The sequence below is a fragment of the Mus caroli genome, unplaced genomic scaffold (genome assembly GCF_978045245.1).
Source record: "Mus caroli unplaced genomic scaffold, Mus_caroli_1 scaffold_12, whole genome shotgun sequence".
In the NCBI taxonomy this organism is placed as follows: Eukaryota; Metazoa; Chordata; class Mammalia; order Rodentia; family Muridae; genus Mus; species Mus caroli.
In genome coordinates this window covers 4,880,492-4,899,055 of record NW_028227267.1, presented here as the reverse complement: position 1 = coordinate 4,899,055, position 18,564 = coordinate 4,880,492, and the positions used below count along the sequence as shown (strand labels likewise).

At 38.6% G+C, this 18,564-nt stretch overlaps 1 protein-coding gene across 1 annotated transcript; it reads left to right on the top strand.

The window, feature by feature from the left end:
• The first annotated feature begins 16,904 nt into the window (after positions 1-16,904).
• Positions 16,905-18,076, top strand: LOC110309583 (olfactory receptor 2T2-like). The gene has a single exon (XM_021182326.2). The coding sequence runs from the start codon at positions 16,944-16,946 to the stop codon at positions 17,910-17,912; it is 969 nt and encodes a 322-aa protein (XP_021037985.1). The 5' UTR covers positions 16,905-16,943; the 3' UTR covers positions 17,913-18,076.
• The last annotated feature ends 488 nt before the right edge of the window (positions 18,077-18,564 follow it).

Genomic DNA, 18,564 nt, shown 5'->3' with positions numbered 1-18,564 from the left:
GGATTGTGGCCCTACGTTGGCCAGATTTCTGCCTCCCCAACCAAAGCAGTCTCAGTTCCCGCGTGATTGGACTGGAGCAGAAGCTGTGTTCCACTCACCAGCAGTCTCAAAATCCTGTGGCGGGGGTCGTGGGTAGCTGGCGGGTGTCAGCTGACCCTGCACTCTAGCTACCCCGGTGCTGATCTGGCCGGATGAGGCCTGTGGCCCTACTCAGGCTGGTTTCTGCTTCCCTAACTAATGCAGTGTCAGGTCCCGCGCGCAATTGGATTGGAGCAGAAGCTGTGTTCCACTCACCAGAAATCTTAAGATCCTGTGGCGGGTGTTGTGGGTAGCTGGCGAGTGTCAGCCGACCCTGCGCCCTCGCTACCCCGGTGCTTTTCTTCCAGCCAAACTTTCAATTACCATAGACTGAAAAACCAAAGTATTCCATGACAAAACCAAATTCACACATTCTTTCCACGAATCAAGCCCTTCAAAGGATAATAATAGAAAAAAAAATACAATGATGGAAACCACACCCTAGAAAAAGCAAGAAAGTAATCCTTCAACAAACCTAAAAGAAGACAACGACAAGAACAGAATGCCAACTCTAACAACAAAAATAATAGGAAGCAACAATTACTTTTCCTTAATATCTCTTAATATCACTGGATTCAATTCCCCAATAAAAGGACATAGACTAAGAGACTGGCTACACAAACAGGACCCAACATTTTGCTGCTTACAGGAAACATATCTCATGGAAAAAGACAGACACTACCTCAGAATAAAAGGCTGGAAAACAATTTTCCAAGCAAATGGTCTGAAGAAACAAGCTGGAGTAGCCATTCTAATATGGAATAAAATTGACTTCCTACCCAAAATTATCAAAAAAGACAAGGAGGGACACTTCATACTCATCAAAGGTAAAATCCTCCAAGAGGAACTCTCAATTATGAATATCTATGATCCAAATGCAAGGGCAGTCACATTCATTAAAGAAAATTTAGTAAAGCTCAAAGCACACATTGTACCTCATACAATAATAGTGGGAGACTTCTACACACGACTTTCACAATGGACAAATCATGGAAACAGAAACTAAACAGGGACACAGTGAAACTAACAGAAGTTATGAAACAAATGGATTTAACAGATATTTACAGAACATTTTATCCTAAAACAAAAGGATATACCTTCTTCTCAGAACCTCATGGCACATTCTCCAAAATCGACCATATAATTGGTCACAAAACAGGTCTCAAGAGATACAAAAATATTAAAATTGTCCCATTCATCCTATCAGATGACCATGAACTAAGGCTGATCTTCAATAACAACATAAATAATAGAAAGCCAACATTCATGTGGAAACTGAACAACACTCTCCTCAATGATACCTTGGCCAAGGAAGGAAAGAAGAAAGAAATGAAAGACTTTTTAGAGTTTAATGAAAATAAAGCCACAACATACCAAAACTTAAGGGACACAATGAAAACATTTCTAAGAGGAAAACTCATAGCTCTGGGTGCCTCCAAAAGGAAACTAGAGAGAACACACACTAGCAGCTTAACAACACACCTAAATGCTCTAGAACAAAAGGAAGCAAATTCACCCAAGAGGAGTAGAAGGCAGGAAATAATCAAACTCAGGGGCGAAATCAACCAGGTGGAAACAAGAACTATTCAAAGAATCAACCAAACAAGGAGCTGGTTCTTTGTGAAAATCAACATGATAGATAAACCCTTAGCCAGACTGAGTAGAGTGCACAGGGACAGCATCCTAATTAGCAAAAACAGAAATGGAAAGGGAGACATAACAACAGATCCTGAAGACATCCAAAACACCATCAGATCCTTCTACAAAAGGCTATACTTAACAAAACTGGAAAACCTGGATGAAATGGACAAATTTCTAGACAGATACCAGGTACCAAAGTTAAATCAGAATCAGGTTAATGATATAAACAGTCCTATATCCCCTAAAGAAATAGAAGCAGTCATTAATAGTGTCCCAACCAAAAAAAAGCCCAGGGCCAGATGGGTTTAGTGCCAAGTTCTGTCAGACCTTCAAAGAAGATCTAAATCCAGTTCTTCACAAACTCTTCCACAAAATAGAAACAGAAGGTATTCTACCCAATTCATTCTATGAAGCCACAATTCCTCTGATACCTAAACCACCGAAACATCGCTTCTCGGCCTTGTGGCTAAGATCAAGTGTAAACCACTGAAAGACCCAACAAAGATAGAGAACTTCAGACCAATTTCCCTTATGAATATCGATGCAAAAATACTCAATAAATTTCTTGCTAACCGAATCCAAGAACACATCAAAACAATCATCCATCCTGATGAAGTAGGTATCATTCCAGGGATGCATGGATGGTTTAATATACAGAAATCCATCAATGTAATCCACTATATAAGCAAACTCAAAGACAAAAACCACATGATCATCTCGTTAGTTTCAGAGAAAGCATCTGACAAAATCCAACAACCATTCATGATAAAAGTCTTGGAAAGATCAGAAATTCAAAACCCATACCTAAACATGATAAAAGCAATCTACAGCAAACCAGCAGCCAACATCAAAATAAATGGTGAGAAGCTGGAAGCATTCCCACTAAAATAAGGGAATAGACAAGGCTACCCACTTTCTCCCTAGCTATTCAACATTTTACTTGAAGTCCTAGCCAGAGCAATTCGACAACAAAAGGGGTTCAAGGGGATACAAATTGTAAAGGAAGAAGTCAAAATATCATTTTTTGCAGATGATATGATAATATAATCAAGTGACCATAAAAATTCATCCAGAGAACACTTAAGCCTGATAAACAGCTTCAGTGAAGTAGCTGGATATAAAATAAACTCAAACAAGTCAATGGCCTTTCTCTATACAAAGGATAAACAGGGTGAGAAAGAAATTAGGGAAACAACACCCTTCTCAATAATCACAAATAATATAAAATACCTTGGCGTGACTCTAACTAAGGAAATGAAAGATCTGTATGATAACAACTTCAAGTCTCTGAAGAAAGAAATTAACGAAGATCTCAGAAGATGGAAAGATCTCCCATGCTCATGGATTGGCAGGATCAACATTGTAAAAATGGCTATCTTGCCAAAAGCAATCTACAGATTCAATGCAATCCTCATCAAAATTCCAACTCAAATCTTCAACAAATTGGAAAGAGCAATTTGCAAATTCATCTGGAATAACAAAAAACCTAGGATAGCAAAAACTCTTCTCAAGGATAAAAGAACCTCTGGTGGAATCACCATGCTTGACTTAAAGCTGTACTACATAGCAACTGTGATAAAAATCTGCATGGCAGTGGTATAGTGACAGACAAGTAGCCCAATGGAATAGAATTAAAGACCCAGAAATGAACCCACACACCTATGGTCACGTCATTTTTGACAAGGGAGCTAAAACCATCCAGTGGAAAAAAGACAGCATTTTCTACAAATGGTACTGGCACAACAGGTGGTTAACATGTAGAAGAATGCAAATTGATCAATTCCTATCTCCTTGTACTAAGTTCAAATCTAAGTGGATCAAGGAACTCCACATAAAACCAGAGACAGTGAAACTTATAGAGGAGTTAGTGGGGGAAAGCCTCGAAGATATGGGCAAAGGGGAAAAAAATCCTGAATAGAACAGCAATGGCTAGTGTTGTATGATCGAGAATCGACAAATGGGACCTCATAAAATTGCAAAGCTTCTGTAAGGCAAAAGATGCCGTCAGTATGACAAAAAGTCCACCAACAGATTGGGCAAGGATCTTTACCTATCGTAAATGAGATAGGGGCCTCATATCCAATATATATAAAGAACTCAAGAAGGTGGACTTCAGAAAATCAAATAACCCTATTAAAAAATGGTGCTCAGAGCTAAACAAAGAATTCTCACCTGAGGAATACTGAATGGCTGAGAAGCACCTGAAAAAAGGGTTCAGCATCCTTAACCATCAGGGAAATGCAAATCAAAACAAACCTGAGATTCCACCTCACACCAGTCAGAATGGCTAAGATCAAAAATTCAGGTGACAGCAGATGCTGGCGAGGATGTGGAGAAAGAGGAACACTCCTCCATTGTTGGTGGGATTTCAAGCTTGTACAACCACTCTGGAGATCAGTCTGGCGGTTCCTCAGAAAATTGGATATAGTACTACCAGAGGATCCCACAGTACCTCTCCTGGACATATATCCAGAAGATGTTCCAATCAGTAAGAAGGACACATGCTCCACTATGTTCATAGCAGCCTTATTTATAATAGCCAAAAGCTGGAAAGGACCCAAATGCCCCTCAACAGAGGAATGGATATAGAAAATGTGGTACATTTACACAGTGGAGTACTACTCAGTTATTAAAATAATGACTTTATGAAATTCCTAGGCAAATGGATGAACCTGGAGGGCATCATCCTGAGTGTGGTAACCCAATCACAAAAGAACTCACACAATATGTACTCACTGATAAGTGGATATTAGCCCAGAAAGTTAGAATACCCAAGATATAAGATACAATTTGCAGAGCACATGAAACTCAAGAAGAACGAAGACCAAAATGTGGACACTTTGCCCCTTCTTAGAATTGGGAAGAAAACACCCATGGAAGGAGTTACAGAGACATTGTTTGGGGCTGAGACGAAGGGATGGATCATCTAGAGACTGCCATACCCGGGAATCCATCCCATAATCATCCTCCAAACGCTGACACCATTGGACACACTAGCAAGATGTTGCTGAAAGGACCCTGATATAGCTGTCTCTTGTGAGACTATGTCCTGGCCTAGCAAACACAGAAGTGGACGCTCACAGTCAGCTATTGGATGGATCACAGGGCCCCCAATGGAAGAGCTATAGGAAGTACCCAAGGAGCTAAAGGAATCTGCAACTCTATATGTGGAACAACATTATGAACTAACCAGTACCCCCCTGAGCTAGTGTCTCTGGCTGCATATGTATCAAAAGATGCTCTTGTTGGTCATCAGTGGAAAGAGAGACCCATTGGTCGTGCAAACTTTATATGCCTCAGTACAGGGGAAAGCCAGGGCCAAGAAGTGGGAGTGGGTGGGTATCAGAGTGGGGGGGTATGGGGGACTTTTGGGATAGCACTGGAAATGTAAATGAAGAAAATACCTAAATAAAAAAATCTGAGGAAACTTAAACCCCTCAAATATCCTATTCCCTTTGACAGTATTTATGAGGAGCTTTCCTAGCTCTCATTAGCAAGTTGCAGAAGCTAGAATATTTTTAACTGAAGTTGACCCTATTATGAGATGATTTGTATGTTTTTCTCTTTGCGTCTTTATCATTCTCCACCCACCGGACCAATGAAAGTCAGTGTGCTTAGTCTCTACTGACCATTTATCATCCTCTGGCTTCAGTGAAATAATGAGCACAATCCTCTAAGGAGCTTGTTATAACTAAGGGGCAGGACTGGGTAGACATTTATCTCCTTCTCTAGCCTGCAGGCTATTGCAGAATATTTACTTTAGGTTTTCCCAAAGGGAGAAAAACACAGGAATAAAGAAGCGTGCCCAAATAGAAAGCTGCCATTGAGAAGCCTGGACAGAATCTGGCAATATTTTGAGGCCAAGAAAGAAGCTGAAAAATCAGCATAGTATAGATCTGCTTGGTCAGATCTGATCTTAGTCTTGATCTAGCTGAGAACTCTGCTCCTTGCTGGACCTACATCCACCATCAAATGGTGGTATAAAATGGTTAGTGGAGCTTAGTCTAAATTACTAATGTGTCAGATACTGATAATTTTGTTGTTTTTGAAAGGATCATATTTTCTGATGAATTAATTATTTTGGATGCAGAAGGAAGTTTTAGGAAGTTATACTGATGCTGGCAAGTTGCACATCTCCCAGGAGCTGTGTTGTAAGCTATTTCTGCTATGCCCATTGTGCTAAAGGAAATGTGTCCTACACTTCATTCAATGGCATCTCACTCTGCCATTCAACCATTACAAAGATGGTTTGATTTTTTTCTCAAATATTGTTTCAGCATCTGATTATTTCACTTATAGAAATACATAATCCCACCAAGCCATTATCACTTGTTGGGAAAAATTAGTTTTGACTATATGAAACATTTCCTCTACTAAATTTTATCAACACACTGCATGTCAAATTTTAGAGAATTGTCCCTGGAAATTGTCCTTATTTTTTTTCCTGCTAAATCAACATACAATTTTCTATGTGGTATAAAAATATATGGTGTTGGTAAATACAGTCAGATCTTACATTTTGTATCCATTGTTACTGTCATATTACATAATTGGATGCAAACCAACAAAGAAAATTTTAATTATACAGTTTTTGTCATACTGAAATTTTCTGATAGCAATAAAATATTTTATTTTTGAAATCTTCAACTTCTCATTGGTTTAGGTTGATGTTTCATTGCTTCAGTATCCAATATGTCTTTCTTCTGAAGCAGGTTTTAATGATCCTAGAGTAGCAGGAGGTACAACACAAGAATTACATATTACATGTTTTGCTACTGGAGATTGGACCTAATGCCTTGGGCATGATACATATTCTACTTTGGCTTTTATGAATCTATATAAGTATAGCTCATCTCAAATACCTCAGTATTAAGGTTCTATGGGTTCTACACTGAGATAAATAGATATAATTTAGTTTCTAAATCTGGGAAGGTGTTCTTTAACAATTTTTTTCAAGTTGATACATTCTAATCTTCAGGGAATCTTATTAAGGATCAGTGTGTTCTAAAATAGGACCCTTAAGAGTCAATAAGTAAACAACTCAGAAGGTTCTGGAAGTCTCTGAGACATACAAGATACACTGGGACCCCCCCCCCCCTCCTGCCTATAAGACCAAATCAGGTAAGTTGCTTAGGAGACAGAGACCAGCTGACCTTTCTGGAAGTATCTCAGACTAACTGAGATGCGTAGAAAAGAGGCACTCTCTGACCTGAAGAGATGCCTGTAAGTTATGCAGCAAATCCCAGGGTTCTAGTTTTCATGAGTGGACTTTTGATGATGAAACCATCTTGAGTCATTTCTGCTCCTGTAAGTAACCTCTTCCCCATAGTATTATAAGTAACCTTAATAAAAGTCATTGGTTCACTGAGTTTGACTTTGGTGGTGTCTTTACTTTGGTCTGTTATTGATTTCCTTTCATGAGTGAGTATATGTTTGTTCCTGTAGTATCACACAACAGCCGGGACCAGACTCCCAACTTGTGACTACATGTCGTCTTTGTCTTCTGTGCCAGCTATCCTCACTGGGATCTCACAGCACCATCTCAGAAGAATAAAGAAAAGATTATATTCTTATTTAATTGTTTATAAAACTAATAAGTGCACATTAGAGGTGACTATTGAAACAGAAAACAAAGTCAAATTATTTAAACTTAATATCCACCAATATTGGGCTCTAATGTGCTCATAGGTGACTGGATTGTACCAATGCATTTTATTCAACAGGTGAGAAAACATGTAAGAACATCTACATCTAAAAACATCTAGAATGCATGCAAGGACAAACAAAATGTGATAGAACCATGCATGTGATTTAATAAACCCACCAGAAGTTCTAGTCCCTTCAGCATTTACTCTGAGACTTTAAAAGCCATTTGTCAACAGATAAAGGCAAATTACATGGTTTCTGAGTAGCTAGTCTGGTGGTTCTGTGAAATCTTCTTCTCCTGGGTCTGACTAACCTAGTGGTTTCCTCTTGTCACAGACACACTGGCATGTGCATCTTTCTTTCAGAGGAAAAGAGGAAATGTATAAAAAAACTTTCTTCAGTTCTATTATGATATACAACAGGATTGTTTTTCAAATGTGAATTCACATTTGAATTGTGTGGATAGATAAAATTATTTAAAATCAAACCATATATTAATAATGTAAACACTAAATTTTCAAAATTATTTTCAAATTGTAGTGACTCTGACTATTTCTACTTCTATACAAATATCACTTCTGAAAAGGGAGAGATGAAAAATGAGAGATAGAAAATAGAGCAAAAAACATGAGCAAATTTGTGGCACCATAAATTGCTCATAGCATATGAAAAACTTGGGTTGCTATTCTTTTATACAAAAATTCAAGCTTCTGGCTATCATAAACAAGGCCACTATGAAAATAGTGGAAGATGTTCCCCTGTGGCATGGTGGCACATCTTCTGGTATACCACATCCCAAGAGTGGTATTTCTGGGTCTTCAGGTAGATCTATTCCCAATTTTCTGAGGAACCTACAGATTGATTTCCAGAGTGGTTGTACCAGTTTGCTATCCCACCAGCAAAGAAGGAGTGTTTCTCTTTCTCAACATCTTTGCCAACATGGACTGTCCCCTGAGGTTTTGATCTTAGCCATTCTGATTGGTGTAAGGTGGAGTCACAGGATCATTTTGATTTGCATTTCTCTGATCACTAAGGACTTTGAATATTTCTTTAGGTGTTTCTATACCATTCAAGGTTCCTCTGTTATGAATTCTTGGTTTTGTTCTACACACCATTTTTTTGATTGGGTTGTTTGTTTGTTTGGTGGTTAGCTTCTTGAGTTCTTTATATATTTTGGATATTAGCCCTGATGTGGGGTTAATAAAGAGATTTTTCCCAATCTGTAAGTTGCTGATTTGTCTTATTGACTATAACATTTGCCTTATAGAAGCTCCCAGTTTCATGAGATCTCATTTATCAATTCTTGATCTTAGAGCATGGGCCACTGGAGTTCTGTTTCGAAAATTTCCCCTTGTGCCTCTTAGTTGAAGGCTCTTTCCCACTTTATCTTCTATTACATTCAGTGTATCAGGTTTTATGTTGAGGTGCTTGATCCACTTGGACTTGACCTTTGTGCAAGGTGACAAATATGGTTCAATTTTTATTTTTCTACATATCGACAGCCAGTTAGACCAACAACCCAGATGTCCCATGATAGAAGAATGGATAGAGAAAATGTGGTTCATTTACTCAGCTGTCAAGAATGACAACATTCTGAGTATTGCAGCCAAATGGATGAAACTAGAAAACGTCATCCTGAGTGAGGCAACTCAGACCCAAAAGGACATTCATGGTATGTATTAACTAATAAGTGGATATTGGTCACAAAAAAAGTGTCAAATACCCAAGATAAAGCCCAGAGAACTCAAAAAGGTCAACAAGCTGAAAAACCCAAGTAAGAATGCCTCAGTTCCACTTGGGAGGGAGAAGATAGCAATCACAGGGGGGAGGGAGGGACGGACCTGAAAAGAAAAGGGGGTAGTGGGGGCCAGCTCATAGAGGGAAACATGATCTGGTATCAGCTGGGGAAAAAGGACTGAAATCCCTGAGGGCCAGCAGAAAAAAGGGAAACATGCAACCTTGGGAGGTAAGAGGTTGGGGGGGGCCCTGCAGAATGTATCGGAGACCTGGGAGGTGAGAGACTCTCAGGACTCAAAGAGAGTGCCTGTAGATGAAATGTCCTACATTGGGGAGAGGGAACTTGTGGAGCCCACCTCCAATAGAAAGACAGGGTATCAAGTGAGGGATGGGGTTGCCATCCCACAGTTAAAACTCTGAGTTCTGAAAGAACTGCAGGGATGGAAATGGAGAGGAGCCCGAGGAAAAGAAGATCCAGCAACAGACCCAAAGTGGGATCCAGCTCAAGGGGAGGCCCCAAGGCCTGACACTATTACTGAGGCTATGGAGTGCTCACAAAAAGGGACCTATCATGACCGCCCTTTGAAAAACCCAACCAGCAGCTGAAAAAGTCAGAAGCAGTTATTTGCACTCAACCAATGGACAGAAGTTTCTGACTCCTGTGGTTGAATTAGGGAAGCTTGAAGGAAGCTGAGGAGGAAGGAGACCCTGTAGGACAATCAGTAGACTCAATTAACCTGGATCCATGAGATTTCTCAGATACCGGAGCACCAACCAGGCAACATACACCAATTTATATGAGGCCCCCCAACACATATAGAGCAGAGGACTGCGGTGTCTGGGTTTAGTTAGAGAAGATCCACCTAACCCTCAAGAGACTGGAGGCCCCAGGGAGTTTAGAGGTCTGGTGGGGTTGGGGGTGGGGGTGGGAACATCCTCTTGAAGACAGGGGGCAGGGAGGAGGTATGGGGATGTGGAACAGTCGGAGGGTGGACCAGGAGGGGAATAAAATCTAGAGTAGGAAAAGAAAAAGAAAAAGAAAAAGAAAAAGAAAAAGAAAAAGAAAAAGAAAAAGAGAAAGAGAAAGAGAAAGAGAAAGAGAAAGAGAAAGAGAAAGAGAAAGAGAAAGAGAAAGAGAAAGAGAAAGAGAAAGAGAAGAGAAAGAGAAAGAGAAAGAGAAAGAAGAAGAAAAAGAAAAACGATAAATTTCAACACTAGACAAAAAATATTGACATGTGATTTAGAAACACACAATTTGTGTGTTTACTTACCTGTGGTTTTTCTTTAACAAAATTGTTGATAACAAAAGGATAAACCTGATCTAACTGGTCTAGAAGCACTTCACTACCAATTCAAGATATGATGATTTATAGCTATGTGGTGCTCTGTGATACATGGAAATTACTGATGGACATAACTTAAACTCCTCAGTAGCTGTAGCCATCACAATTATCACCAGAGTGATGCAGTAACACAGAACCAAGAAGATAAATATTCAGGTACAACCCACGTGCAGCTCTTTGATTAGAAACAGCATATGGAACAAATGTCTATTCAAGTCAATCCAACAGCTAGGAAAAGGTTTTGTGCACTTCTGGGAAACTTGCAAAATAATTGGTAGAAAGGATTAGTGACTGTGTAGTACCATAAGTGGGTCTATATGCACAGTTTCTCATTTGCTTTCCCCCTCATCTCTATTGTCAGGGGTAAAGTCACAGAGTCTATGTCTAAGAGCTCAGCACTGAGTAGAAGTCACCTAAGTAACACATTCATAACTGTACTGAGTATGGGGAAAAGTGGGGGGGGGGGAAACCTCCATCATGGAGTTCATCCTTCTCATTAAACCAAAGAGATTCCAAGATCAGAAAATTGCTTCTATGATGAAATATCAAAAATTAATTCCAGGTCTCACTTGGGGAAAGAACAGCCTGACAGGCATCCTCCAAAGCACAAGGCACCTGGCTGGTTAATGACCCAGAGCCTCCTCATGGGGCTTGAGCAATCCACTCTCAATGAAAAGTTTGCTTTGACTTAGCCTTGCTTCCATATCCAGGTATTTAAGATGTCTACTTCCCACTGCTGTCTCACTAAGTCCTGGACTCGCCAGCTTGAGGTAGGACCTTAGACCTTTATGGAAAAATGTGAGGGCATATCTAAAGTACTGGGATTCTTTCTTTGGGTGTCACTGAAACTAATAGAAGCTACTCTGGAGTCATCTTCTAGGATGCAAATGGAAGCAGCACTTTTTCAATACTAAGGGGAGAAAGTGTATGCATTTACTCTTTAGCAAGAAGATTAGCAAATAGCAATATTTAGCTTGAAAGGAGGATAAAAGGAACCTGAGAATAAGGGCAGAAATGCATTTACTTCGAAGGAAAATGGTATAAAAGGGACTGGAGTGATGGCTTAATAGTAAGAAATGCTTGGTACTTTTCTAGAGGACCCAAGTTGAGTTTCCAATACCCATATAGGGTACCTAAATATTGTCTGTAACTCCAATTCCTGGCTTCCACTGGTACCCTCACAAATATGGCCTACTCTTACATAAATACACAAATACAAATACTTTTACAAACTTAATTTTAGACAGCTAATGCTTAAAAGAGTACAGCTAGTATTCACCAGTGGATGTTTTCAGATAGTCATCTTTAACTGACAGGAGTCAAACAGCACAAGGGGCCCCTGGAACAATCTTAGTTGGAACACTGGTTTTGTGTGAGTAGGCACTTATAGAGAATGAGTCTATGTGTTTGCAGCAGTATACAGAAGTTGAATATTGTCTCTTTCTAATTGGTTACTTTTTTAAAGCTTTATTTTCTTCTTTTATATGATATACATATGTACCTTGATATCAAACACTCTCATTATCAATAGATGGCATCACCAAGAAGCCCTGAGGAGGCATATTGTGTCATTGAGAAGTATACTTGACTGATTAACTCAGTATCATGGGCTGGTGGCTACACATTGGAAGCTTAAATTGCAGGCTGCAAACATGGCACTGTGTTTTGAACCTCAGGTCTCTGTTTTTCACCTTCATTGCTGCTCCTGTAAAATTGTTCCTTCTCTCTCACCTTCCAGCTCCCTGATACAGCATCACTGGGGTGGACTCTCTTGTCCATATGCCACAATCATTCATTGATTTGTATTTGCTGCCAGTATTTAAGCTAACACAGCTGCTCAGAAATTTATCTCTGTGTACTAAAACAGTAGTCTTCTTGGGTGAATTGACATTTTCAGGTCAATTAACATCTGAAATATAAATGCACAATCTTAGTGAACTAATTCCTGGCCAGTTAAGTGTCCTGTAAGTGTTATCCACATGCCTGCATAATACTACATTTTAGAAGTTAGACAAATCTCTTCTGACATTTTCATCTTCATTTTTTACTTTAACAATTTCTAAATTGACTGTGAAGGTTATGGTATAAAAGAGTAGTATATAGTAGTGCTATATACTCTGCTGAGAGAATCACTGGGAAGAGCAATGAGTATAGCAGTTGAAGGGAGAACTTTAGGAGATATGTGATGATAAAAATGGGTTCTATTATATACAATCAAAGTAATACATATGGGGGGCAAAAGCAAGTACAGAAAAATTGTAAAGAGACAATCTTTACAGCTCTTGTGGCTCTAAACACTTAATATTAGTACTTAGTACCTGTGCTGTTACTTTTAACACCACAAAGCTATCAGATACATCTGCCTTAAATTACTATTTTATTGCTGTTTCCCACTGGAATAACATGCATTTATACCCCCCGTTTCTTGGTCTTTTGAGTCAGCCTCTCTGCCTTCATCCTGGTTTCTCTTCCCAGCACCCTGCATCTGAAGGTTCCTTCTCTGCTGCTTTTGAACTAACCTACCCACCCTTCCCTGACATGTCTGCCAGAATATCTGTACAGGCATCTTCTGATGTTACACTAGCTATAAAGGAGTTTTCCTTCTTTAAAATATCACAGTTTAATCTAGGTCTATTTCCACCTGTGCTCCTGTGCAACCTGCCCTGTTAGCTGGCTGCTCTCTACCCTTGGTTCCTTAGGTTACTGTACCAAAGCAGCCATCTCCCCATTCTCCTCAAATGTCTCATTATTTTAAGGTATCTCAGCTTCTAGTTCCAGGTCAAGCCCTTTGGATAAAGCCTTTAGCAGATATGGGCAGTATGAGTAATAAGTAGCATTTTCACATTTTCTATGATATAAAGTTGTGAAGCTTCTAGCATGCCTGCATACGCTGTCTCTGGGTTCATGGTATTCTACTACAGCACTTTGTTCTCCTTCTGTCTCTTTTATCCTTTGTGTCTTTGCATCTTTACCTTCTCTTTTTATAAATTTTATCCAAATCACGTGTGCACACATATATTAAATCCTATCTTTGTTTAACTTTTTCCAACTCAGAAATTAATGACTAATTTAAAGCAATGTGATGCAATTTAATTCTTTTCCGTAAAAAAATGAATTCCAGAAACATATGATCATCATGCTATTACTGTGTTAATTTTATAGCTCTATGTATCTCAGCTCATGAGCAGTTATTGCTGTTATTTCTTTTGCTAAGAAATTCTAACAAAATATTTCTCTAAAATTTTTATTAGATTTACAGTTTTGTACGAATGGGATATATTGCAGCTCTCAAACTTTATCAAATACTAATTAGGGAAGCTGTCAAGGTTATAGATCTTTGTAGCTTACCAGTGCTAGGTACAGTGCCTTGGATATAGAAAATGTTCAATATGGTCATTCCACCTCTGAGAATGTACTAGGAACCTTTCTTTGAAAGTGGATCAGGGACAATGGCTCATCCAAGCACACTATCAGCTTTCCATCCACATGAATGGCACTAGCAGGAGATTTCTTGCTGCTCCTGTAGTCCTGGGTTTCTGAGGAAGTCTGTCAGAATTGCTCCTGAAGGGATATCTGATATCCTTTTAAGGTATAGTGAGGGTCACTGATGTTCTATAACACCTCTAATCATGCTGTCCTGAACTTTGGCCCTGCAGAGAGAGAGACCTTTCTCTTTCCCATGTCCTCTTTTCATGGAGAAGACAACTGGTAGTAAAGTGCCTGTCATGGGGCTCTGCCATTCTTTTCAACCACAAACCCCAACCAAGCATAGCATGTCCCACATTTGGCTTACTTTCTCCATTCTACCCAGTAGTGTTTGAATAGGTGACTCTGTATGACATTGGTAGGTGTTACAACTAAGGTGATCTAACAAGATCCCAAACAGCAGAAAGGTCGGACTGTGGAGTCTGCAGATGAAAAAATCTTTTTTATTCTCTTTTACTGTTCTTTTCTATTCTTCTTTTTTCTTTTAATCTTTCTAATTTTTAGAAGACTATAACTAGAGAGGGAAGTAGGAGAGAACAGTGAGGCCTCAAGCAATGGAGAATGATGATCTAGAATGTAGGGTTGCCTGCTTCATAGAGGAAGAACAAGGAAGGCAGCATTACACAAGCAAATTCCCTCTGGCCTTGAAGTAGATTTTGGGAACTCATGAAAGCAGAACTAACTCACACAGTACACTAACCTAACAGTATCTATTGTCCTGAGAAAGCTACATGAGTAACAGAATCAAGTTTTTGTCTTTTTACAATGTCAAGTGTTACTAAATAATAATAAATTTGCCAGCTACATAGTTTTATTAGTTTTAACTCATCTAATATTCTTGATTTAACTTTGTACTTATAGTCATTGGCAATCATGGGTTCTTTTACTTCATTCCTAACTTAGTTGCTAATTAATTAATTTTAGATCCCATACCATAATTTGCATGATTGTAGGTTACAAAACAAGTATGAAAGAGAAAAAAACCTCCATGATCTAAGGAGGCTTACTAAAGGCAATATGGATGTAAACAGAATGTGTGCAGATACCCCAGTAAGTCATAAACTACTTGCAAAACTGTGCAAGCTAAAGCCTGCCAAAGCACAAAGCTGGCTTTAGGTGCAGCTGTAGTATCAGGGTCTGAACCCCTGAAAGGTCAGGTAGTATGTCAGCCAAGTAACCATGCTGAGCTCAAGCCCTGGACAGAGGCTGGATTTAGTAGGATATTAATCCTGTGAAGCATACTCAGATGGCTTGATGAGATAGCCTATGACAAGTGGTTAGGTGTCATTGTTTCTGAGTGTTGAGTGTCTAGAAGAATACTGCATCTTTTTAATACAGTGTATGGTATCATCTGTATCTTTACATGAAACAAAATTCCTTAGCTGGTGTATTTATGCAAAAGCAATTTCTTATTTTCCTAGGTTATTTTTAACTTGAATTTGGCATCATATGCTTGATATTTCTGTTTTCTTCAGGATATAATTTTTAATGGATAAGTGGAAGATGACTTGGCAATGTCAGTAATTAACATACAAAATTTATAAGTTTGGCAAACAAAACATAAAAATAATTAGTCAAAATAATATTGGCTGCCTACATAAGTATTCTGATTTCCAACCACTCATTACAGAAGCTTTATCAGTGAGTTTCTGTTTGTAATGCTTTTAAACAGAGTTTGTATATGAGTGCCTCAGAGCTAGGTTCATATGTTAAAGGAGACAAAACTGTTGGTTTTCCTCAATCTTATCCTGAATAAATATATAATAATCAGAGTTTTCCCTATTTTGATCATAATAAATGACAGATATATATTTTAACATATACTAACAAAGCGTTTTATATTTTTCTCCCTTTGTATTCTGACTTTTCTATTTGGAAACATTAACTATAGCAAAGAGCCATCTTACAGGAAAGTTAAAATTATTTCTCTGTTGCTTTTGTTATTTAATTTTTGCTTCAGTGTAAAAGAGTTTTATTTCAGCTTGGTGCTTTGACAATTATTTGGCTATTGTAAAAAACTATTTTTATTTAATTCTGTTTGAAATTCTGTCAAGAAGTGGAACACCATGATATAATAATAAAAACTCATGACACATCCCTGATATCACTGGGCATACTGAAGAAGAGCACATTTATATTCTTGGATGGAGAAAACATGAGGGCCAAACATTTCAAAGGAGTTTAAAACTTTTGTTATCTCTCCATTTTGATTGAGGAATTATTTTTATTTCTAACCCTTAAAGATCAATAATAAAGCAGAAAGTAAAGTTTCTGGAGACCCTGATCTGAGAACTCTTACACCATTCTGTCTTGAAAGGACAAAAGGAAATGAGTCCTTAAAGCATTCTCTCCTAAGAGAGGAATCCATATTATAGGACAATATGAAACTAACTCTCACAAGTTGTCTTCACTAGCATGTCAACCCGATGTCCAAAACTTATTCATAGCTGTGTAGTAATCCCAGTAGCAAAGATAGAAATGATTTTTGTTCAAAATCTTGGTTATGTGTTCAGATCACAACAATTTCTTTAGTTACAAATATTATCTGTACAAAAACTTTAACATGTAATTATGATCTCAGATGAGAAAAATTTAAACTAGTGAGGCAATATACACTGGTTGCAAGATAATGAAGTGGATATAGAGTAGTTACCAGTGTCACAGAAAATTCAATATGGAGTAATGAGATCATAAGAATTGTGTAGAAGGTAGTTAAAAATAAAATAAATAAATAAAAGAAGTACCATTATCAATGGTTACATTTACTACTTTCATCCAACTTAGAGAGTTTGGATCCATCATGATCCATCAAAGCTGATGAATCTGAGGTTAGATTTTGATTTGAATAATCCTTTGCTGCTAATGTTTAAGCAAGAAGTCAAGAGAATTCCAAGGTGAACATTCTTTTCTTTTCTTACGTCTCTTTGAACATGACTAACACAAAAGACAATAATCATTTGACATACGAATTTTCTGCCTCTACAGCTGATTAAGCTGCCATGTTCTGTGGAAATGGAAACTATTTACCAGAACTCCACTGACTTCATCCTCCTGGGCCTCATCACCCACCCAAAATTTCCTGGACTGATCTTTGCTGTGGTTTTCTCCATCTTTGTGGTGGCTGTAACAGCCAACTTGGTCATTATTATGCTCATTCATGTGGACTCTCATCTTCACACACCCATGTACTTTTTACTCAGCCAGTTGTCCATCATGGATACTGTCTATATCTGTATCACTGTTCCCAAGATGCTTCAAGATCTCCTGTCCAAAGAAAAGACCATTTCCTTTCTGGGATGTGCATTGCAAATATTTTTCTACCTAACATTGATTGGGGGAGAGTTTTTCCTGCTGGGCCTCATGGCTTATGACAGGTTCGTGGCTGTATGCAACCCTCTACGGTACCAAATAATCATGAATCCCAGGGTTTGTTTGCTTATGGTGCTGGGCTCCTGGGCTGGTGGATCTTTGGATGGATTCATGCTGACACCTGTTACTATGAGCTTTCCTTACTGTGGATCTCTTGAGATCAACCACTTTTTCTGTGAGATCCCAGCGGTACTGAAACTATCCTGCAGAGACACATCACTCTATGAAACCTTGATGTATGCATGCTGTGTGCTGATGCTATTAATTCCAATATCCTTCATCTCAGTCTCCTACACACGGATCCTCATCACTGTCTACCACATGAGCTCTGCTGATGGCCGACGTAAAGCCTTCACCACGTGTTCCTCCCACATTATAGTAGTGAGCATTTTTTATGGGGCAGCTTTCTATACCAATGTACTGCCCCATTCTTACCACACACCTGAGAAAGATAAGGTTGTCTCAGCCTTTTATACCATTCTCACTCCTATGTTGAACCCACTTATTTACAGTTTGAGGAATAGAGATGTGGCTGTGGCTCTAAGAAAAGTCCTAAGGAAATATGCTCCCTCTCAGAGATTACGAGTGAGACACATACCTGAGAAATACTAGCAGGACATAGCCAATACTCATGGGTGGATGTCACAATCTTTATATAAAATAAACTTTGTTCTGCTCAGCATCATTTTAACTATCTAAAATTATCACCCATCAAAATCACTCTGTTATAATCATCACTTAAGAATGAGATATGAGGGCTGGAGAGATGGCTCAGCCATTAAAGGCTAGACTTACAAACAAAATATAAGAATGAGATATGAAATCAAAGACATAAAGTTTTCAGCATTTCTGACTTTCTTGTCTGGATTCAGCAGCAAAAAATGTTCCAGTGTTTTCAGACAAACTACACTGTGAGTCTTCCCAGGCAATATGAGCAACAATTGGAAGAGCCCCTTACTGCTATCTTTATGTCTAGCATTTGGCCATATGTTCTTCGTGTCTGTATTAGTTATGAATGTCTTTGGGGAGAAATGGAGCCTACAACTCTACCCATGCTAATTTATACTCTACAGCGGAATAACTCCAACCTTCCTGGCTAGGCTTTCAAAGGAAATTGCCAGAGTACTTTCCAAGTCCTTGAGGATTTAATTTTAAATATTGAAAAAAAACATTAAATATAAATTAAAGATTTTTCTAGTGATGATAGTGTAATTTCATTCTGTGAGCCAGAGAGCCAAGATGCCTTGTTTGAGATATGCCATAT

Excerpts from the sequence above, each read along its gene's own strand:
- LOC110309583 (XM_021182326.2), top strand. The coding sequence starts at position 16,944 with ATGGAAACTATTTACCAGAACTCCACTGACTTCATCCTCCTGGGCCTC.